This window comes from Armigeres subalbatus, unplaced genomic scaffold (assembly GCF_024139115.2).
Source record: "Armigeres subalbatus isolate Guangzhou_Male unplaced genomic scaffold, GZ_Asu_2 Contig395, whole genome shotgun sequence".
Lineage (NCBI taxonomy): Eukaryota > Metazoa > Arthropoda > Insecta > Diptera > Culicidae > Armigeres > Armigeres subalbatus.
Genome location: NW_026943146.1, coordinates 483,619 through 507,079, shown reverse-complemented (window position 1 = coordinate 507,079; position 23,461 = coordinate 483,619). Strand labels below are relative to the sequence as shown.

The 23,461-nt window shown below is 43.0% G+C and overlaps 1 protein-coding gene across 1 annotated transcript in view; it reads left to right on the top strand.

Moving 5' to 3' along the window:
- LOC134204098 (uncharacterized) overlaps positions 1 to 23,461 on the top strand; it is a 114,322-nt gene that overhangs the window by 21,943 nt on the left and 68,918 nt on the right. The window contains exons 2-5 of the mRNA XM_062678925.1: positions 18,758 to 18,931; positions 19,024 to 19,305; positions 19,365 to 19,556; positions 19,622 to 19,798. Coding sequence (XP_062534909.1) covers positions 18,758 to 18,931; positions 19,024 to 19,305; positions 19,365 to 19,556; positions 19,622 to 19,798 — 825 coding nt within the window. The remainder of the gene's footprint in view (positions 1 to 18,757; positions 18,932 to 19,023; positions 19,306 to 19,364; positions 19,557 to 19,621; positions 19,799 to 23,461) is intronic.

Here is a 23,461-nt window from a genome sequence, read left to right as displayed (position 1 = left end):
CCGGAAGTTCCTCCAGGAATTCCTCCGGAAGTTCCTCCAGGAATTCCTCCGGAAGTTCCTCCAGGAATTCCTCCGGAAGTTCCTCCAGGAATTCCTCCGGAAGTTCCTCCAGGAATTCCTCCGGAAGTTCCTCCAGGAATTCCTCCGGAAGTTCCTCCAGGAATTCCTCCGGAAGTTCCTCCTGGACTTCCTCCGAGAGTCCCTCCAGGAATTCCTCCGGAAGTTCCTCCAGGAATTCCTCCGGAAGTTCCTCCAGGAATTCCTCCGGAAGTTCCTCCAGGAATTCCTCCGGAAGTTCCTCCAGGAATTCCTCCGGAAGTTCCTCCAGGAATTCCTCCGGAAGTTCCTCCAGGAATTCCTCCGGAAGTTCCTCCAGGAATTCCTCCGGAAGTTCCTCCAGGAATTCCTCCGGAAGTTCCTCCAGGAATTCCTCCGGAAGTTCCTCCAGGAATTCCTCCGGAAGTTCCTCCAGGAATTCCTCCGGAAGTTCCTCCAGGAATTCCTCCGGAAGTTCCTCCAGGAATTCCTCCGGAAATTCCTCCAGAAATTCCTCCGGAAGTTCCTCCAGGAATTCCTCCGGAAGTTCCTCCAGGAATTCCTCCGGAAGTTCCTCCAGGAATTCCTCCGGAAGTTCCTCCAGGAATTCCTCCGGAAGTTCCTCCAGGAATTCCTCCGGAAGTTCCTCCAGGAATTCCTCTGGAAGTTCCTCCAGGAATTCCTCCGAAGTTCCTCCAGGAATTCCTCCGGAAGTTCCTCCAGGAATTCCTCCGGAAGTTCCTCCAGGAATTCCTCCGGAAGTTCCTCCAGGAATTCCTCCGGAAGTTCCTCCAGGAATTCCTCCGGAAGTTCCTCCAGGAATTCCTCCGGAAGTTCCTCCAGGAATTCCTCCAGAAGTTCCTCCAGGAATTCCTCCGGAAGTTCCTCCAGGAATTCCTCCGGAAGTTCCTCCAGGAATTCCTCCGGAAGTTCCTCCAGGAATTCCTCCGGAAGTTCCTCCAGGAATTCCTCCGGAAGTTCCTCCAGGAATTCCTTCGGAAGTTCCTCCAGGAATTCCTCCGGAAGTTCCTCCAGGAATTCCTCCGGAAGTTCCTCCAGGAATTCCTCCGGAAGTTCCTCCAGGAATTCCTCCGGAAGTTCCTCCAGGAATACCTCCGGAAGTTCCTCCAGGAATTCCTCCGGAAGTTCCTCCGGAAGTTCCTCCAGGAATTCCTCCGGAAGTTCCTCCAGGAATTCCTCCGGAAGTTCCTCCAGGAATTCCTCCGGAAGTTCCTCCAGGAATTCCTCCGGAAGTTCCTCCAGGAATTCCTCCGGAAGTTCCTCCAGGAATTCCTCCGGAAGTTCCTCCAGGAATTCCTCCGGAAGTTCCTCCAGGAATTCCTCCGGAAGTTCCTCCAGGAATTCCTCCGGAAGTTCCTCCAGGAATTCCTCCGGAAGTTCCTCCAGGAATTCCTCCGGAAGTTCCTCCAGGAATTCCTCCGGAAGTTCCTCCAGGAATTCCTCCGGAAGTTCCTCCAGGAATTCCTCCGGAAGTTCCTCCAGGAATTCCTCCGGAAGTTCCTCCAGGAATTCCTCCGGAAGTTCCTCCAGGAATTCCTCCGAAGTTCCTCCAGGAATTCCTCCGGAAGTTCCTCCAGGAATTCCTCCGGAAGTTCCTCCAGGAATTCCTCCGAAGTTCCTCCAGGAATTCCTCCGGAAGTTCCTCCAGGAATTCCTCCGGAAGTTCCTCCAGGAATTCCTCCGGAAGTTCCTCCAGGAATTCCTCCGGAAGTTCCTCCAGGAATTCCTCCGGAAGTTCCTCCAGGAATTCCTCCGGAAGTTCCTCCAGGAATTCCTCCGGAAGTTCCTCCAGGAATTCCTCCGGAAGTTCCTCCAGGAATTCCTCCGGAAGTTCCTCCAGGAATTCCTCCGGAAGTTCCTCCAGGAATTCCTCCGGAAGTTCCTCCAGGAATTCCTCCGGAAATTCCTCCAGAAATTCCTCCGGAAATTCCTCCAGGAATTCCTCCGGAAATTCATCCAGGAATTCCTCCGGAAGTTCCTCCAGGAATTCCTCCGGAAGTTCCTCCAGGAATTCCTCCGGAAGTTCCTCCAGGAATTCCTCCGGAAGTTCCTCCAGGAATTCCTCCGGAAGTTCCTCCAGGAATTCCTCCGGAAGTTCCTCCAGGAATTCCTCCGAGAATTCCTCCGGAGGAATTCCCGGAGGAACTTCCGGAGAAATTCCCGGAGGAACTTCCGAAGGGGTTTCTGGAGGAACTTTTGAAGGAATTCTTGGAGGAACTTCCGACGGAATTCCTGGAGGAACTTCCGAAGGAGGCCCCCAAAACGTGCGTTTTTTTGTTTTCGACCCGAAAACTACATTTTAGAGTCATTATGTCTTCAGAAATGTTGAATGATATTTCTTGGTCTTTCTTTTGATAAGAAAATATCAATGATCTATCCACCTTGAAGGCCGGTATGAAATAAAAATTTACGCAGATTTACAAAAGAACCACTGCTTTTGTCCTGAGAAACGTACATTAAGGACTATATTAAGTTGACCCAAAATAATAGTGGAACACGACGGAACAAAACAGAACATTATGCATTTGGTAGCTTAAAACCGAATCTTTCAGATGGTGGCTGTTCGGCTTGCCGCCTCTTGCCGCTTTTCATGGTGTGTTGATGTGAAAATTGACTATTTTTTCTAAAGATTCCTTAATAACTTTGACAGGTTTCAAGATAGATCAAAGTAGTCTTCTAGACAAACATATTTTTTGTCAATATGCACAACTTTCTAGAATAAACCATAGTGCTAAAATCATTTTCAAAAAAGTTATGCTCAAAATATGATTTTTGGGTGTCATTCATACAAAACGTGCTCTAATTCGTTTCAAAACCATTTGTTCAATATTGTGTCTTCAGAAAAGATGTTCCAATTCACATTCACTTTTTAACACTGCAGAGGACAACCACTGCTTTTGTACATCTGCATATTTTTTTTATTTCACACCGCCCTTCAAGGTGGATAGATCATTGATATTTTCTTATTAAAAGAAAGCCCAAGAAATATCCTTCAACTCTTCTGAAGACATCATGACTCTAAAATGTAGTTTTCAGGTCGAAAACTAAAAAACGCACGTTTTGGGGGCTTCTGAACCAGCGACTGTATTAGCATTTCCACAGTTATTGAGTGAAAGCTTTTTAATGTCCGCCAATTGCACGATTATGTTAACATATTTTCATTATTTTCTCGGTTAACCTGAACTTTCACAGGTTTTTAAATACCTCCTGAATTTTCTTCGATTATTTATGATTTTTTTCGTGGGGTTAACTTATTGTTTCATTGACGCTTCATTGACGAGTATAATAAGTAGGCATGGTTTTCAACCGCGTGTGTACTAAGTAACTAAATGTAAAACTAAACAAATGTGATTTCAGGTAGAAAAGTAAACTTATCAGGATAACTCAAACACCTTGAGTGAGTTTATGTATAACGTTATATAAACGACCCTTGGATGTTCTTGGCAGGAACATGTAGTTTTCCATCAACAGTCAAAGAGTTCATTAAAATTTTCTCATTCTTTCCTGCCATCACTTTTTATTATTCTTTATTAAGGTTTTCCACAGCGTTCCTGAAAATATGGCTGTTGTTCCCAAAACCGTGACTTGTTAGTTCACTAATTTGTGAACGCTTTTTTGCGTGAAGGAAACATGCAGGATAAACACCACTTTCCGGATCGATATTGCATCATCACACAATCCATAATGAAGCTACACATCCGTAAACAAGTCGCAGAATGCACAGAATCGATCGTTCTCAGACGTTCCGGCTACTGCTCGTCTGACTGCCTGTCTGTCCTTAGAGGTTGTTCCCACACCATTTGTTAAATTTAAATTTACGGCTTTTCACCGTCTACCGTCTAGTCATCGTGTCTGGGACATTTTTGTTGATTTGCTGTCACGTTGAGCGAGACATCTTTCTAACCTGCGCTTCTCGCGCTACACTCATGCTCGAAAAAGGGAGTACATACAGGAAGCGGTGTTAAAATAATGTGCATAAACCTTTCCTATCTAAAAAGATGGATCGTATACGAACGTTTAAAACGTAATGAGCAAAACTATGTGTTAACTTTTGAGTGGTTCGAATAGAAGATTTTTTTTAAAATTTATATACTATTTTTCACGCAGATAAAAACTTAAACAATGATACCGTTTTCTTATTATTTCTGACCTGATGAAATGTGGTTTTAGAATAATTCTTTCAATATTTCTTGGTGAACGAAAAAGCCAGAATGATACTTTCTAATTCATTTTGAACATATTTTATAGTTCATCATGTACACGTCTTAAACATTCGTGACCGCAGAATCTAAGCCGAATACAGTGTGGTCTATTTTTGGCAACCGGTGACTGTCCGCCCGTCGCGTCGTTTTTACGGTTTTTGTGCCAAACTGACACGCTACATTCGGCGATCCGGAACCCGATCATCCGACCGACGCACGACGACGTGCATACCCAATCGCGGAGACAGTGCGGCGGTGCAATGCATTGGCTCCATCATGTCTCGTCAAGCCGAGACAGAGAGACTTTGCGTATGGCCGTAAACTGTTAGTAGGAGTAACATTAGACTGCACATACGCAATGTGGGGACTATCAAATCCCAGTTGAACACTAGGAAAAATGTTTACCTAGTGCATATAATTTTCAAGAATGGAATTTCGACAAAAGGCTCATTAATGATGCAGTTCTCAAACTGTATACATAAAAATGATTTTCTGTCTGTTTGACCCTTATAGACTCTGAAACTACTGAACCGATCGGCGTGAAAATTTGTATGCGTTACCCGGGCAGAAGCCATGAACAGCCCTCTTTGGAAAGGGGGCTCCCATACAAATGATACATAAATTTCTGTGAAACTCAAGAACTAATCGAAGAATAAATTAATTATAGGCGAAACGAAGTTCGTCGGGTCTGCTAGTATTCTCATAAATATGATGACTTAGAAACCAGCAAATACAATCACACATGGCGTTTTTATATGAGTTTATGCTTCCTAAAATACAATGAGAGATTAAAAAGCGCATAAGGCACTATAAGACCAGTGGAAAGTTTTCAAAAAATATAAACCAAAATATAAAAAGCGGATTTTCCTCAGTGAATGGTTTCTAGCTGATAAACATAAGTGGTTACGAAATGAGGGGCATAGCACTGGCGAGGCAACCACGTGATAGTAACGTAATGTTTGTATCCGTTCGGCCGGGGAAGGCACGATGAAAATCTCGTCTCTCAAGATGCTGACGGTAGACTCGGTGTCTGGGCTCGAGACGACTTTCCGAGGAAACGCATGGACGAACGTATAAACGTTCAGTTACGCTTTTGAGTAGATGGCAGGCTAATGGACTGTGTATTTGTCAACCTTTGCTAGGACGTACGTCGGCAGAGATGATGAAGGCAGAAGAGGAAAATATGTTACTCGGCTTCGTGTGGTGACAAGTATTTTTATACCTTCAATTTATTTTCTCGGGTAGTTTAAGTGAAACAAGCCTCATTATCTACCTTTTCGCATTCCGTGCAATCAGGCATGTGTGTAAATTATTTGCTATTTTTTCATCGTTTTAGCAACTTTACCTTACTGATGTGGAAATGGTCTTTGAAAAATATAATGGAGTAATAAGAAGCGTGTAGGCGCAGAAGTTTAGTTAATTTTTGTATGTCTCAAGAAGTTAAACGATACCGAACGATAGAGTGTGGGGAAGGGTCGTTTGATTGAAACCCATTCGACCGAAAGCTATTTGTCCGAATGGCACTAGGCCGAACAAACCGTTAGGCTCAAACCCAGAATTCGGTCATCTAGCCGAATAGGCCATTTGGCCGAAAAGGTCATTTAGCCGAATATGACATTTGACCAAATAGGACATTTTGCCGAATAGGACATTTGTCCGAATAGGACATTTGGCCGAATAGGACTTTTGGCCGAATATAACATTCGGCCGAATAGGACATTTGGCCGATAAGGACATTTGGCCGAATAGGACATTTGGTCGAAAAGGGCATTTGGTCGAACAGGACATTTGACCGAACATTGGCTGAACAGGTCATTTGGCCGTACAGATTGTTTGGCCGAATAGATCATTTGGCCGAATAGGACATTTGACCTATTATGACATTTGGTCTATTACGACATTTGGCCGAATAGGACATTTGGCCGATAAGGACATTTGGCCGAGTAGAACATTTGTCCGAATAGGACATTTGTCCGAATAGGACATTTGGCCGAATAGGACATTTGGCCGAATAGGACATTTGGCCGAATAGGACATTAGGCCAAATAGGACATTAGGTCGAATAGAACATTTGGCCGATAAGGACATTTGGCCGAATAGGACATTTGGTCGAAAAGGGCATTTGGTCGAACAGGACATTTGACCGAACGTTGGCTGAACAGGTCATTTGGCCGTACAGATTGTTTGGCCGAATAGATCATTTGGCCGAATAGGACATTTGACCTATTATGGTCTATTACGACATTTGGCCGAATAGGACATTTGGCTAAATAGGACATTAGGTAGAATAGAACATTTGGCCGAATAGGACATTTGGCCGAATAGGACATTTGGCCGAATAGGACATTTGGCCGAATAGGACATTTGGCCGAATAGGACATTTGGCCGAATAGGACATTTGATTGAATAGGACATTTGGCCGAATAGGACATTTGGCCGAATAGGACATTTGGCCGAATAGGACATTTGGCCGAATAGGACATTTGGCCGAATAGGACATTAGGGCGAATAGAACATTTGGACGAATAGGACATTTGGCCGATAAGGACATTTGGCCGAATAGGAAATTTTGTCGATAAGGACATTTGGCCGAATAGGACATTTGTCCGAATAGAATATTTGACCGAATAGGACAATTGGCCGCATAGAACATTTGGCCGAATAGAACATTTGGCTGAATAGGACATTTGGCCGAATAGGACATTTGGACGAATAGGACGTTTGGCCGAATAGTACATTTGGCCGAACAGGACATTTTATCGAATAGGACATGTGACCGAACATTGGCTGAACAGGCCATTTGGCCATACAAGTTATATGGGCGAATAGAATATTTGGCCGAATATGACATTTGGCCGAATAGGACATTTGGCCGTCTCACTAATCACTTTTACAGTGAGAAGTCTCACTACCCACTTCGCGCTACTCACTTTTCACAGTGAGAAAATAGAAATGAATGGTGAGACGTCACTCTACTCACTTCTCACTCCTAATTCATCACATCTCACTGTGAAAAGTGAGAAGTTTGACGTCTCACTTGCTTCTTCGCGTTTTTCACTTTTTACAGCGAGGAATGGGAAATAAGGAGAGGGAAGTGAGATGACTCGGCCAAATGATCTATTCGGACAAATAGCTATTCGGCCAAATAACCTGTAAGGCCAAATGTCCTATCGGTTTTGGATGCTTGTCAACCGCAATCAGAAGGATATCATTGGCGTAGACTTGAATGGATACCAGGAAGAGGGTGACGGCAATAACCGAATCCTGGGGAGCTCCGGTCTTGTCCTTCGCAATTTTGTATGTGTGTGATCTAAGCTGCATTCAGAAGGAGAGGTCGGATAAAAGGTTCTTGATTACTTCCCGAAAATACACAAAATTGACAGTTTCTTCAGAATTTCTGGACCAACTGACCTTATAGTGGATTTAGTGAACTCTTAATACTAGAGGATATTTTCGGGAAGGGTGCCCGAGAATTACTCACCGTTAATGTTTTCATGGAGGATGAGTTTTTCGCGCGTTGACAGACGGTTCAGCATAGGGTGGGTATCCGATTTCGTCTGATCCCGCAGATTTACCCTTCAATTTACGCAAAGCGAAATCCAGGTAGAAATTCTGTTTTTAGTATTGGCCGGTATTTGGAGCAAGCCGAAAAGCAGTGGATGGCGGTGTTTTTTGCGGAAGATATCAAGATATTTTCCGTATGAGGGCCGGATTATGCTGGACAACGCCATTGATCGACAGTGGGATACCGTTGGAGTGTCTTCTTCCCTACATACAGCCGGTACGCCTCTAGAGCTCAGTGATCGACTGCTAGCTAGAAAGGTCTTTTCCTTCGCCTTACGGATAGTTTGGTGGCAATCATTTCAGGCGATTCGGCACGCCGCCGAGGGAAGGTTAGGCAGTTCGGAGATGTTTTGTGTGAGGCGTTTCATCGGCCTTTCCAGGGCGTGGAGCGCCTTGCGCCTACGCTTTTTTTACCGTGTCCACCAATGAATGGCTTCCCGTTCTTGGGATGGGCTGGTCTTAGGGATAGTACTACCCAAATCATCAGGTCCGAGAGCTTAATCACTGTGGAAAGTGGCATGTCGTCCTGTTCGCGCTCGATTTTGTCTTGAAAGTAACTCTAGTTGGCTTGCTCGTAGAGCCGGGTTCCCTCCGTGGGTTGACTGCCAAGCGCCAAGGATCAGCACGTGAATGATGGCTCTGGGGTCTCCATCCGTGGACCATAGCAGCCAGATCACGATCAAACTCGAAGCCATCAAGACGTCGATGGCCAATTCCACTAGTCCCCTTCGGAATGTGGTTGAGCCATTGTTCTACACGGTAAGGTCGGATTTGGCTGTGGTGAAAAAATGTTTTCTATGGCGTAGTTCGAACGACTTCCCTGGAGTGCTGGTATCCGTTCAACTCATCGAGAATTATCGTCGGTGACGGTAGCTCCGCTCGTTTTGTAGATCGGACAACTTTCCGTTTGCTATTCAAAAAGACACTACGGTAATAGCGAAAGTCCACTGTAGTCTCTCGCTGTAGAAAGTCCACAGACTAGTACAGATTGGAGCAGAGTTCGGAGAATGATTTGTATTTCACACGAAGGCCCAATGGCGGAACCTCGGACAAAACCTCATTTTTTTTCGCTCGTTTCACGAAGCCCGTTTTTTTTTAATCTCACACTTATATCATATGAGCTGATTACATAATTTTATGATTGTAGCTTGTAACAAATTTGTATGGCAAAAGAAAATTTGACTAAATTTTTTTCGGAATAGATTCGGAACAATCTGGTATCATGAATTCACTTTCATGTATTTGTCTACTTTCCGGTGGTTAGTGTGATGATTTGCTCCTAGTTGCTCCAAAGCTGGAAATAGACTATTTCAATGTTTTAATGAGGATGCTGTTAATGCTTCAGACCTGAAGGCTTGCGCCTCCAGAAGTACTCTAGTAGCATAGTATATGTTAAATAACAATTCTAGCCTCAAAATGAACTTACCGTCCCAAAATTACTCTTATTGGTGAAAGATTCGAGCAACATATTAGGTTTTGTCCGGCATTTATATGGGGGCCCGCCACTGTGCAAGGTTCATGGTGACGATTGTGGTGCGGTGTATCAACGAGCAGCTTCAGGTCGTTGTCCTAGCAACACACATGTTCTGCACAAATTACTGCAACTTATATGTGACCAGATTCAGACACAATCAAGTTGCTGTAACCATCTTTGTCTGACTTGTGCTGCTCGGGTATAGTTATTGTGGAACCCGTCGGGAGTCGAAAAGTGTGCTGCTTGGGAGTATGAGTGGGGTAATATCCGAAGGGTCCGGGAAGAATATCGGTGTGATCACCAGGATTGTGCAAGTAGACTCGAAGTAAGGGGGTTCCGTTGGGGTGTAACTTCCGCATCGACGGGACTCCGGCTACCCGGAGACTGCTTCTGTTTCTGGTGCATCCCTAGAGATGTCGTCGATGCTTGTGCCCGCGTGCTTCTTCGCATTGTCAACTTTCTTGCTTGCCTGCTTCATGTTGTTCGGCTGTTTTCCGAACATCACATGCTCTGCCGACTCTAGCTCACCTACACATTCTGGACACTCCGCAGAATCTACGAAGCCAAACCTGTGTAGGATTTTTTTAAAGCAATCATGTTCAGGCAACACCTGTGTTACGTGGAAGTTGACCTGATCATGTTTTCTATCGACCCAGTTGGACTCATCCGGAATTAGTCTGTGGGTCCAAAGACCTTTGACTGCGGTGTCCCATGCTCTTTGCCATTTGAGCAGCGAGGCTGCTCTCTTGACACGTCGCACTTGCACCGAGTCCCTTTCGTTGTAGCACTCCACATCTTCCTCTTCCTGCTATAACGCACACCGCCTCATATGATATGGTGCGATATGCACTCGCGACACGTAGGCACATCAGCCGGCGTACTCTGATCAGTTTCTTTACATTGTACTCGGCCTTTAGTGCTACGGTCCATGCCGGTACGCCATAGCGGATGATAGACAATGCTACGCCCGCTATCAACCTACGCACTTGACCATGCACCGCCGATCTGTTGGACATCATTCGTGATAAAGATTTGATCGCCAATGAAGACCGCTGACATGCATAATCGACGTGGCTCGTAAAATTGAGCTTATCGTAGATCATCACACCCAGATGCTTAAGAGACCTCACGGAGTTATCTGTGCAGGTCCCTACTCTTATCCTTGTTTGCTGCAACCCATGGCAGTTATGCACCATCACGACTTCCGTCTTGTGATGTGTAAGGGACAACCGCCTTGAGTTGAGCCATTCTTCCACTCTGCCAATCGCGTATGAAGCCTTCAGTTTGACTTCGTCGAGAGTGTCTCCTGTTACCTCTAGCATTACGTCATCCACGAAGCCTTCTATTTTCACACCGTTCGGGAGACTTAAGCGTAATACTCCGTCGTACATAATATTCCACAGAACCGGTCCGAGGATCGATCCCTGTGGACCACCTGCAGACACTACGATCGACTTTTGACCAGCATCCGCGTCGTATCAGCACCATATTCGTCGTCAGCACCATATTCTGAAAATAGCTTTTCAGTATCCTGCACAGGTAATCCGGAACTCTCAATCGGTGCAGGGAGTCAGCAATAGCTAGCATTGTTAAATGCATTTTTGTACATCAAGTGTAATCAATGCGCAGTATCTAATACCTCGCCTGTTCACACCTCTCGCTATCTTGGCCGTATCCGTTACCGATTGAATTGCTTCGACGGTGGAACGACCTTTACGGAAGCCATACTGGTTGTTTGATAGCCCACCAGTACGCTCGGTATAGGTCGACAATCTGTTCAGAATAACCCTCTCTAGCAGCTTAACAGCTCCATCGAGGAGGCAAATCCGAATGCCTATGCCGAAGGTTCTCCCGGGGATTTCCCAGGCTTGGGCAATAGCACCAATTTCTGTCGTTTCCAACGATCTGGGAAGTTCCTTCTTCATCCAGACAATGTTGGAGGCAGCTCCTAAACATATCTGGAGCGGCAAGAATCGTGTGTCTAAGGGCCAGGTACGGAATATCATCCGGACCTGGTGCCTTATTGAGCTTAAAACCTCTTGCGGTTTCGATAAGCTCTTCGATAGTCACTAACGGGACCACGTTAAAGCCTGGGAAACCAGCGTCTAATCACAATTCATACCGACCGATTGCCATGCTATCATGCATGAGAAAATTATTGGAGGAAATGATCCTTTCAAGAGTCGACCATTGGGTCGAAGAAAATGCATTGCTTTCAAATACTCAGTTTGGATTTCGAAAAGGGAAAGGAACAAACGATTGTCTAGCGTTGCTTTCTTCAGATATACAACTGGCCTTTGCGCACAAGGAGCAATTGGCTTCAGTTTTTTGGATATTAAGGGCGCTTTTGATTCAGTTTCCATAGAAGTACTGTCAGACAATCTGCACAGTAGTGGATTACCCGTTATTTTGAACAATTTCTTGTATAATTTGTTGTCAGAAAAACAAATGAACTTCACACTCGGCACTCTGACAACTTCCAGAAATAGCTACATGGGCCTTCCCCAAGGATCATGTTTAAGTCCCTTGCTTTATAATTTCTATGTTAAAGATATTGACAATTGTTTGGAAGGACAATGCACGCTCAGACAACTTGCAGATGATGCCGTGTCTCTCTAAGAGGTCCATGTGCAGCTGTCTTGCAAGGACCATTGCAATACCCTAGATAATCTGACTGTTTGGGCCACATATCTAGAGATCGAGTTGTCACCGCAAAAAACTCAGTAGTTTGTGTTTACTAGGAAGCGGTACCCAGCTCAACTGAAACTAAAACTGTTGAATGATGACATCAACCAATCTTTATCTTCTAAATACCTTGGGGTCGTGTTTGATTCTAAATGCACCTGGAGACTTCATATTGAGTATTTGATAGAGAAATGCCGGAAAAGGATCCACTTCCTACGTTCTATCTCCGGAACCTGGTGGGGTGCTCACTCGGAAGAACTCATCAAACTCTATAGAACGACTATTCTCTCTGTTTTAGAGTATGGCTCTTTCTGCTTCCTCTCAGAAGCTGATTGCCACCTGATCAAATTGGAACGAATTCAGTATCGTTGTTTGCGTATTGCCCTTGGCTGCATGCATTCGACGCATAACATGAGCCTGGAGGTGCTTGCTGGAGTCACTCCTTTAAAGCACCGTTACTGGGAGCTCTCACTTAGAATACTCGTCAAATGTGGAACAAGTAACACACTTGTCTTAGATAACTTCGATAAAATGCTTGAACTGACTTGTCGTTCAAGATTCCTTAGAGTCTATCTCAACTGCATTTCTTCAGATATTTGTCTTCCGTGTTATAATCCACCTCGAGCTCATTTCACCAACGACAGTTCCTCAATTGAATACGATCTGTCCATGAAATACGCTATTCAAGGAATACCAGATCATCTTCGACAAATATCTATTCCCTCCCTTTTTTCAGAAAAATATGAACATGTCAATTGCAACAACAGATATTTCACTGATGGTTCTCGCATTAACGGATCCACTCAATGTAACTTCAACCACCTTCCGAAAACTTCAGGAACCGTGCTCGGTTTATGTTGCTGAGCTGGCAGCAATTAACTTCGCTTTGGGGATAATTTCCAATCAGCCCGTAGACCATTATTTCATCTTCTCGGATAGTCTTAGTTCTATCGAGGCACTCCGGTCGATGAAACCTGTTAAGCACGCATCTTACTTTCTTACAAACATAAGAGAGCAGATGCGTGTTTTGGTCGAAAGATCATTCAAGATTACCTTTGTTTGGGTCCCATCTCACTGCTCAATCTATGGCAATGAGAAGGCAGACTCGCTGGCAAAGGTGGGCGCACAGGAAGGTGAAGTTTATGATAGACAATACTCGAGCAACGAGTTTTTCCCATTAGTCCGTCAGAGTACTCTTCAAAGTTGGCAAAGAAATTGGAAATTGGATTTTCCATAGTTCCAAAAGTTTCTGGGCGAGCGTGGTTCAGAGGTGAGGACTTAAGTCGAGGCTTCATTCGCGTGATGTCGAGACTTATGTCTAATCACTATTCACTAAACGCACATCTGTACAGAATAAACCTTGTCGATAGCAACTTATGTAGGTGCGGAGCCGGTTATGATGACATCGATCACGTAGTTTGGTCCTGCTCGGAAAATGACGCCTCCAGAGAGCAATTATTGGATACCCTTGTGGCCCGAGGTAAACAACCCTTCAGGGAAGTTCGCGGTGTTTTGGGAGATCGTGATGTTGTCTATATGCAGGTCATTTATAGTTTTCTTTGTGCTTCTGACATAAAAATCTAACATTTTGTTTTTTTTCTTTCTTTAAAGTTTTTTTTTTTTGTTTTGTCTCTGCCTTTTTGTTCCGTAGAGCTCCATAGCTCTGGCCATCCGGAAGATGCTCCCAGTCGAACCATTCCTCGAGCACGACGACAAGCCACATCGTCACTGACGCCAAATGCCCGGATGAGAAGCTGAAATTTCCTAAACCCAAATCCTAAGCCCCGTCCATCCTTAAACATTGTAAACTAACCTCGAGTCACCACGAGTACGCTGGCTTCTACCCCCCTCTTACTAACCGTATAATAAAATGATATTGATTGTACATATCACACAGAACAATGGCTCCATAAAGTGTTATACATGCCTGAGCCTGCCAAATAAACGAAATTGGAAAAAAAAACGGGACCACGTCAACCGACCTATACGGTGTATCAGGCCAGTCTGGTGAATCATGCTTCAGGAACAGCCCTTCAACGATCCTAGCTAACATCTCCTGAAATCTCACAGGAGGTGTGCTATTTGTTTTAGCCATCACTATCCTGTAAGCATCCCCCCATGGAGTGTTGTTTGCCATACTGCACAGCCTTTCAAAGCAGGCTCTTTTACTACACCGAGTATGTGTACCGAGTATTTACTACACTTACTGCTTACCGAGTATGTGAGGACACCAATTTGCTACTCGTTCAGATGGTTCCGTGCTTTCGCACGGAGTAAAGCCTTTTGCCGATTCCAGAGGATCATTGGGAGTTTACTTTTATTTCCTTTCGAAGGATTTTGTCCTTTAGCTTTGCGATGGTCTTCCTAAGTTCCTCGATCTCCTGGTCCTTGTCAGTGAAGATTACCTTCGCTTAAGAACTTCGCTGGCCAGCAAAACAGAAAATGATGCCAGTATATTATCAGGTTTTCACTTCAATGTCTGGTTGGAAATTAAAGCTTTTCCATTGCCAACAATTGATTTTGGATGGGAGCGGGCCATTTGGCATAAAGTCATTTGGCATAACGCCATTTGGCATAACGGTCATTTGGCATAACGGACATTTGGCATAATTGTGACCAGCGTCAAAAGTAAGGGTCTTTTGGCATAACGGACACTTGGCATAACTTTTTTTTGCGTTAGCTGAATGGTGACTAAGTGGTGCAGGAAACACCCCACAATAGTAAATATATCAGCCGTCGATAACAATATTAAAAAGACATTTTCCTCTCGTGGAAAGAATGCATTTGCAATGCCATGCAAAAGTAGGCGCATGCCCGGATTAGAGCAATGGTAGATGTAATCCCTTCTTTAGAAGTAGGCGTGTGGCCGGATTATGGCAATGGAGGATATGATACCTTCTTTACAAGTAGGCGCTTGCCCGAATTAAGGTCATGGTGGATGCGATCCCTTCTTTAAAATAAGGCGCTTGCATGGATTGTGATTCCTTCTTTAAAAGAAGTCGCTTGCCCGGATTGCGACAATGGTGGATGTGATCCCTTCTTCAAAAGTAGGCGCATGCTCGGATTAAGGCCATGGTGGATGCGATCCCTTCTTTAAAAGTAAAAGCTTGCATGGATTATGGCAATGGAGGATGTGATCCCTTATTTAAAAGTAGGCGCTTGCCTGGATTATGACAATGGTGGATGTGATTCCTTCTTTAAAAGAAGGCGCATGCCCGGATTGAGGCAATGGTGGATGTGATCCCTTCTTTAAAAATAGGCGCTTGAACGGATTCAGACGATGGAGGGTTTGATTCGTTCTTTAAAATTAGGCGCTTGCTCGGATTGAAGCAATGGTAGATGTGATCCCTTCTTTAAAAGTAGGCCCTGCCCGGATTATGGCAAATGGTGGATGTGACTCCTTCTTTATAAGTAGGCGCTAACCCGGAATAAATCAATGGTAGATGTGATCTCTTTCCGAGTAGCACAATTCAGATTGATTTTGTTGCATTTACTCATTTTATTTTTATTCCTTCCTTTATTTGGTAGGCACTCTGTGTTACTTAACCGCTACTGTGCCGAGATTTTTTTTTATTTTTTATTCTTTATTATAGTGATTTTGAAGTTTTTTTTTATTCCTTTATTTATTTGGTAGGCACTCTGTGTTAACCGATAGAGTAGAGTGGGGCAAGAGTGCGCGTGGGGTAAGAGTACGTTTTCGATTTTTTGAAGTAATAAAAAAAGATAAACTAGCAGCACTGCATCAGTTTGACAGGTATTCTGGCCAACTATTATCATGTGTAATTGTAAACGATTTGAATAAACAACAAGGAAGATATGGAGTTAGATAACTTTTTGGTCATTTTGCTAAAAATAATTTGATTTCCGCAACTAGTATTTCATTACCATATATACGTTCAATCAGGTGAACATTATACCATTTCAATAACCTATTGTATAGAGTACTTTATGGTACAGAACACCAATCCAGTTGATTTTCCAAGAAGTCAAAACCATTACTTGAATATTTTTTGGGACTGTGGGGTAAAAGTACGCAGGACTCGGTGGGGCAAGAGTACGCATATGAACCTTCAAGTTATGATGTCAAACCCGTATCTCTGGCCGAAATAAGACTTCTTCCAAAGCGTAAAGATCCATAACTAAGAAAAAAGGGACAGAATTCGAAATTATCACAAGTTTTTAGGATAAAATGAAGTAATTCGGTGTTAGAAAGCAAACAAAGCGAACAAAGCACTGAAGCGAAATAATGAATTATATTAGAATTTGTTGTACACCTAAACATAGTACGAAAACACAATTTCATCTAAATGATAATTTCATTTAATCAAAAGAAACATTCATAAATTACGCAACGTTTAGCTGGGAGGGGTTGCGAGATGTGTGACGATCCATATAATTTTTAGATGATTCATAAAAATAGTGTAAGATAGAGAGGGGGAGGGGGGGCTAGGAGTGATAAAATAGCCAAATTTTACTTTACGTGATTGGTGGACTTTCTTTAAAGAAAATGCCTTTGTATACGCCACGCGAAACCTGATATATATTTTTACCTCTGTAGTTTTTTGTATATATAAAAAAACAATGGTTTTTCGTATGAAAGTGCACATTTTTAGGACCCCCTCCCCCTTTAAGTGTTACGCAATCTTTAAACATTCCGTAATATATGCTCATTAAACATCAATTAAATGTTAGTAACTCTTACTTGTGTTAATATATACTTAAAACACATGATTGGATAAATGCGTACTCTTACCCCACCCGATGCGCACTTTTACCCCACCGGTGGGGTAAGAGTGCGTTTTTCACTTGTCTTGCAATAAGGGTTCTACTAAAAGGAATCTCAATAATTTCAATATTTTTTCCACTGGGTAACATAAAGGAAGAATATATGAATCATCGACACTGATTTGATATGCAGAAGCTTGCTTCATAAGGGCCACATGATCGATTGAAAACTAAGTGCGTACTCTTGCCCCACTCTACTCTACTGTGGTATTCTGCAGCCAGAATCCACACAGAATCTATTTTTAGATTTTTCCATTATTCATTGTTGTTGTCGTTGCTGGTCCATCTCGTCGTGAATCCATTGTGTTCGTTTTGTCCATGTCATGTATCCAATGATCGTTGCATTGTCCGGTTGCCATTTATCCGGGTAATGTTTGGAGGAATGCCTCCGAGAAAAACAAGTTGTCAGTCGTCATCAGGCAGCCGTGACGGTGAGGCGTGCACCCCAATACGCCACCGCATAGGCTGCGCATCCGGTGACTGACGAGGGTTTTGATGGATGGGCTGGGAATAGATCCCGTGACCATTCGCTTGTAAGGCGTGTGTGTAACGTGTAGCCAACTACGCTACGGGACCCCCTCAACAGTTACTCATATGTGACTTGATTGGTTTTACTTAGTAACTCGTCTACGACAAGTGTATTGCTTCAGTTTTTAAAGTTAGGCGCTTGCCCGGATCAAGGCAATGGTGGATTTGATCCGGTCTTAAGGCGCATGCGTGGATTGAAGCAATGGTGGATGTAATCCCTACTTTAAAAATAGGCATGTGGCCGGAATAAGTCAATGATGGAAGCAATTCTGCCGTTTTGTTATTTCATTCTTCCGGAAAATGTCTACCATCATCATCAGTCTAAGATGCATCAGTCTAAATTTATCAGAAAACAGCCTCGACCTACTTCATCTACGCTAAATATTACATGAAATATCTTTTTCGCTTTCACAGTTCAAAATTATGCCAAATGTCCGTTATGCCAAATGACCCACTCTTTTCTTGCAGTTCTAAATTATGCCAAATGTTCGTTATGCCAAATGACCATTATGCCAAATGGTATTTATGCCAAATGACCTTATGCCAAATGGCGTTATGCCAAATGACTTTATGCCAAATGACCCAGACCCATTTTGCATTACTAATAAAATAAAGATTAATTTGTTACTACTTGATACTTGATGGGCTATAGCTCTTCGATGAACCTACGCCGAATGGAGTATCCTTCTCCACTGGACTCGATCCTGGGCCAATCGCTTCCAGTCGCCCTGAACATTGAGCGCCCTCAGGTCCTCTTCAACTGCAAAAAGCCATCGTGTACGCGGCCTTCCACGAAGCCTTGTTAATTTAATCTAAAAGTCATTAAGTTTGTGGTAATAGCTCTTATTTTTAATAAACACCAATGATCAAATTCGGCTGAAAGTATTTCTAGTATACACAGATAAAAACAATCAAACAAATGTACACTGATCCCACACATATGGGTCACTTTGTAACAATTATTAGTCACTCAATTTTGCATGTTGATCAAATGGAAATGATCCATATTAGTGTGTGACCCATGATGGTGGGGTCAGTGTATACCAGTTGAGCTTTATCCGTGACTTGGGAGAAATGTTCATAATTTGATGCACGATGGCAGCATTCGAGGAACATTTACATTTAGTCAGCTTTTAGTAAATAATCCTGCGTAGCTGCAAGTATCTGAATCAATATTGCAGTTAAAAAAGTGCATATATGTAATTACTACAAAGGATGTTGTTCTTTGATAGAAGGTTCATTAATAATAATGCATCCAGATTTAGAGTCAATAATGGAAGAAGGTATACATGTAATGTTCTGCTTATTAGAATTAAAGTACTTAACGATAACGGGAGTGCAAATAGTAGTGATTAGTTTGATTGTAAATCTCAAAAATACCTCAACTGGATCTCTTGATTATAATTAAAAATCCTACCTCTCCTATTAACATACTGTACTCATTTCTGTTCCCCCTGGTTAGCCTTTTGTGTACCAACGGCAGCAGTAACCGAGGCGGACGACGATAACGACTCTGAGTGGGACGAGGATGACGAGTCGTCTGAGGCGGACGACGACGGACGGATCTACAAGAATCCGCGGAATTTACCCTCGACCGAGTGTCCACGAGACGAGGAGCAAGCGACGCTGCTGGTGAGTCCTAACCCGATTTTTAATCTGAGTCATGTTGAGCACACGAACTCTGTCAAACGCACTCCAATCTAATCGGGCGATGCTATTCTCTGCTAGGGACAAAATGTCTGAGAAAATGCTCCTCGGATGAAGACTGCAAAAGTAAGAAGAAGAAATGCCTGTGCGACGGTGCTTGTGGAATGTCGTGCATAAAACCGGATCGAGAATGCCCGCCGGTCGACAAACCAGCTATGGGGGATGTCAATGTGTCGGGCAAGCATTTTGGATCACGTGCCGTGTACACATGTCCGCATGGTTACCACGTGGTGGGGCTACAGAGTCGTCTCTGTCAGGCTGATGGGACGTGGGCCGGAAGTGAACCGATTTGCAAGCAAAACAGTAAGTGTAAATTATTCGGAAGGTGTATTTCTATTTAATACAAGCTATTCGAATTTCAGTTTACTGTCTTCAACCTCCGATTATTGAGCATGCACGACACTCAGCTCTTCCAGAACAAGCCACGTTTGATTTAGATTCGACGGTGCAGTACCACTGCCACACAGGTTATGCAACGGCAGGGTTTCCTAGAGCGAAATGCTTGGCTGTGGATGGGCAAGCCAGTTGGTACGGACCGGATATTTCCTGCGAACGTGAGTACCGAAATATCTAATTTGAATCGAAACGTGTCAGAAGACTAAGATATTTTACATTTTAGCTCGTTCATGCGGTCAACCATCGGATCCAAACCACGGATGGCATTCGGGGGAGAGTTATACCTTCGGCGGAAAAGTGACCTACCATTGCGGGGAAGGATACGAGTTGGTTGGGAAAGCAGAAAGATACTGCCAAGCGGACGGATCATGGACTCCGAAAGAACTGCCCACCTGTGTTTGTGAGTATTACGTGCGAAAGCCTGATTTATGGTTGAAAGTTTAGAGGTTGAATGTTTGGTGGAGATGTCCAAGGAGTTGAAAAAAAAATGACACGAAAATATGACTGATTGTTACTTACGTCTCTCATTATAAGGAACGGGATTGCAATGCTAGGAATAGCTACGTTAGGCAAAACGGACGTTAAGCATAATGAACGGTAGGCATAATTAAGCATTTTTTACGTCATGCCTAACGTGCATAATGCCTAACGGCCATTATGCCCAACAGGGTAAACCAATAAGAAAAAATATATGCAATGCACTGATATGTATACAGACTAGACTTTCATACAAAATGGTATATTATGTGAATCTCTCAATCACTGTTTTAATATGACATGAATTTGCAATCCATGGAAGCTATTTGAATAAATTTCTCCCGAATAGACGTTTCTATTTTTATTATAGAGACATCTTCATCCTAAAAATTTGCCTTCAACAAGTGTCATCCAAGAATTCCTTGGAGTCTACACGCGTAACCAAGACCTTAATTTCTACACACATAACCAAAGGGCTGTTATCTCTTTAAAAATCTGATTCATGTCTATTTGATCCATAAAACAAAACTTGATATGTCTTTAATAACTGTTCAGATTCAGGTCATCTAAGAATTATCTGGAGTATAGGCCTTAAGGTCTTCACGCGTAACCAAAGGGCTGTTATTAACATTAGCATTCAGCAATTCGTACAAATTAATAGGTGGTACAATCCTGGACTATTGTATGAGAGTAGAATTACTTTCATCTGTTACCTCAGATATTGATTTGGGACTAATCACTATATCTTAGATGGAAGCAATGAACTCTCCAATAGTCCAGATCTGTCCTGGCCACGTCCTTGCGAATGCTGAGGAAGGGGAAGGATGGTTAGTCGGACATCTACTTAGGAAAGATGCAGACAACTCTACGACCTCTCATAGGTGGCATGGGAGGTTTTTGGAATTGTTAGTTTGGAAGGTTATAACAGCAGGAATCGTTTTAGTAGAACGTGAAACACGTAAAGAACTATGATAGAAATACAAAGTAGGAAAGGGACGAGGCTGGAATTGAACCCTCGACCTCCTGCTTATAAGGCAGAAGCGGTAGCCACTACACCACCGAGCTCGTCTACACGCGTAACCCAATTGCTGTTATCTCTTTTTTTTTTAAATAGTTCATGTCCTATTCGATCTAGTGAACCAAATTGGAGACGCCTTCAATAGCTGTTCCTTTCCAATTCCCCCAAGAATTCCCTGGAGTATTGGCCTTAAGTTCTACATGCGTTACCTGATGGTTTATATTTTTAAATGGCTCCTGCTCTACTTGATCCATGAAATCAATTTGGATACGCCTTCAATAGTAACCAAAGGTTTGTTATCTCTTTTTGAAAATAGTTCATGCTCTATTTGATCTATTAATCCAAATTAAATATGCCTTCAATAGCTATTTCCCTTCAGGTGCTTCAAGAATCACTGGAATATAGGCCTCGAATCTACACGCGTAACTCAAGATCTGATTTTTAATGGTTCATGCTTTTTACAATGCGTATGTCGAAGCTGCAATAATCGTCCCGTTTCAAGTCATCTAAGAATTTAATGAAGGATGGGTCTTGCGGTCTACATGCGTAGCGTCTTACGGTCTACACGTAAAACAGTTTTCTCTTTTAATAGTTTATGCTCTTATTAAATCAAAGAGTCACCCAAGAATGACTATAATAAAACAATTTGAAATTTTCCATTAAAAATAGAAATTTGCCAATAAGGAAATCAGAGTATTAGACACAAATAATTTTTAAATTTCCGCAAATAAAAAATATGAAAATTTTCATTGAAAAACGAAGCATTTTTCATTAATGACCCCTTCTTTAAAAGCGTTTTAAGTTCATGGAAAATTTCATCAGATTTATTGCTTTTTTGATTTTTTCGTGTAAATTTTCTTATTTTGTTAGTGCTCTTTATTGATTATTTTGTTGAAATTTGTTCTGCTTTAAGCGGTCGAGTAATCGTTAGTCAAAATCATTGTGTAAAAAGAATGGCACATTCGTATAGCTTATCAGAGTCAATCCACTTCCAATGATACCTACCAACTAACTGATAATTCTCCCTGTGGTTTTGTGGAGATGCAGAGGCAAACACGGTCTTCGATTAGCAAAACCACCTACTAATATTCCTTCCCTCTTCCTAACTGACTACAAGGACGTGGCCGGCACCATTGATTATTTGAACATCTGAGTCACTAAGAATGCTTGAACAATCCCAGTCAATCGTTCAGTTGATTCTTTGTGTAATTTCACATATTCTGGTCAATCACGGAGTAGAGTTTTTTTTGGAAAATTCTTATTTGCGGAAATTTTATATTTATTTTACATGTACATTTTAAACCCATTGGAAACGACGGTAGACCATATTGAAATTCCTGAAAAACCTGTTGCGAAAACATCCATGGTGCCGAATTTTCTATTAAATAAGCTGATTTTAGTGGGTAGAGTTGTACACCTATGTACCACTTTTTTTGGCAATTAAATGACCATTGCGCAATGGCCCCAGAGTAGAATTTTGCAAGATGAAAATATTTGCGCCTTAATTGTTAGCTTTAGACATATAGTGTCTTTGGGGGAAAATCGTATTTTTTTGATGATTTTTTCCATGTAGTGAAATTAGGGTGAAACCTTTATTTCAGAAGTTCAGTATATCAACTTTACAATGTTTAGGTACACTATTGAAATGTTCCACAAAGTTATAGAACATTTTATTTTGAGCAACTTTGTAGAAGAAACCATTTTTCTATCACTTATGGTTCACAAGTTATGATCTTTAGAAAAATGCGTTAGGCGGACCCTAAAATTAGTTTTTTTCCCATAACTTTTTATACACTCATTTCTCGCTCATGCACTTCTTCTAAAATTCTTGCCCCTAGCTTAGGCTAGTTCGCCGACTGGCTTGCTGAGGTCCACTGCTACGTTGTCTCGATCCCTCGGCGGTCGTGCCACAAACTTCCTACCTCGAATCCTCCTTCTGGAGTTTCCTCTATGTTGATACACGCCGGGCAGAATGGCGATGACGCATGACTACACCGATGCAGATAGTGGCGGAAACAGCCATGTCCGGACAGGAACTGTGTGAGGTTAAAATTCACCTCACCATGCTACCTATTCACCCACGTCGATACATTGGGGATGAGCCGGTGGGTCCACCTTCCATTATCCGCATTGTCCCACACCTGCTGCCACTTCATCTTAGAGTCCAGTCTCACCGTTTTCCTTACATTTCTAGTATCTCTCCGTTGGCGACCCTCGATATCCTCTGCTAGGGTTATGCAGATTGGAATCATCCCTGGGATAACGCAAACTGCCTCCGACGAAATGGTTCGGTACGCACTCGCGACTCGAACGGCCATTAGGCGGAACACGCTGTTTAACTTTCTGCGGTTACGTTTTGTCTTGAGCGCAGCTCCCCGCAGCTTCTCGGCCGCTCTCTCTTTAACTTTAATGATCGTCCTGATTGCATCCACCGTCGATCTGCCTTTTCGGAATACGAACTGCTTTTTCGATAAGCCGGTCTCGCCCACCGTGAACTGCGTCAGCCGATTAAGGATAATCTTTCCCAGAAGCTTCCCAAAGTATCCAGCAGGCATATGGGCCTATACG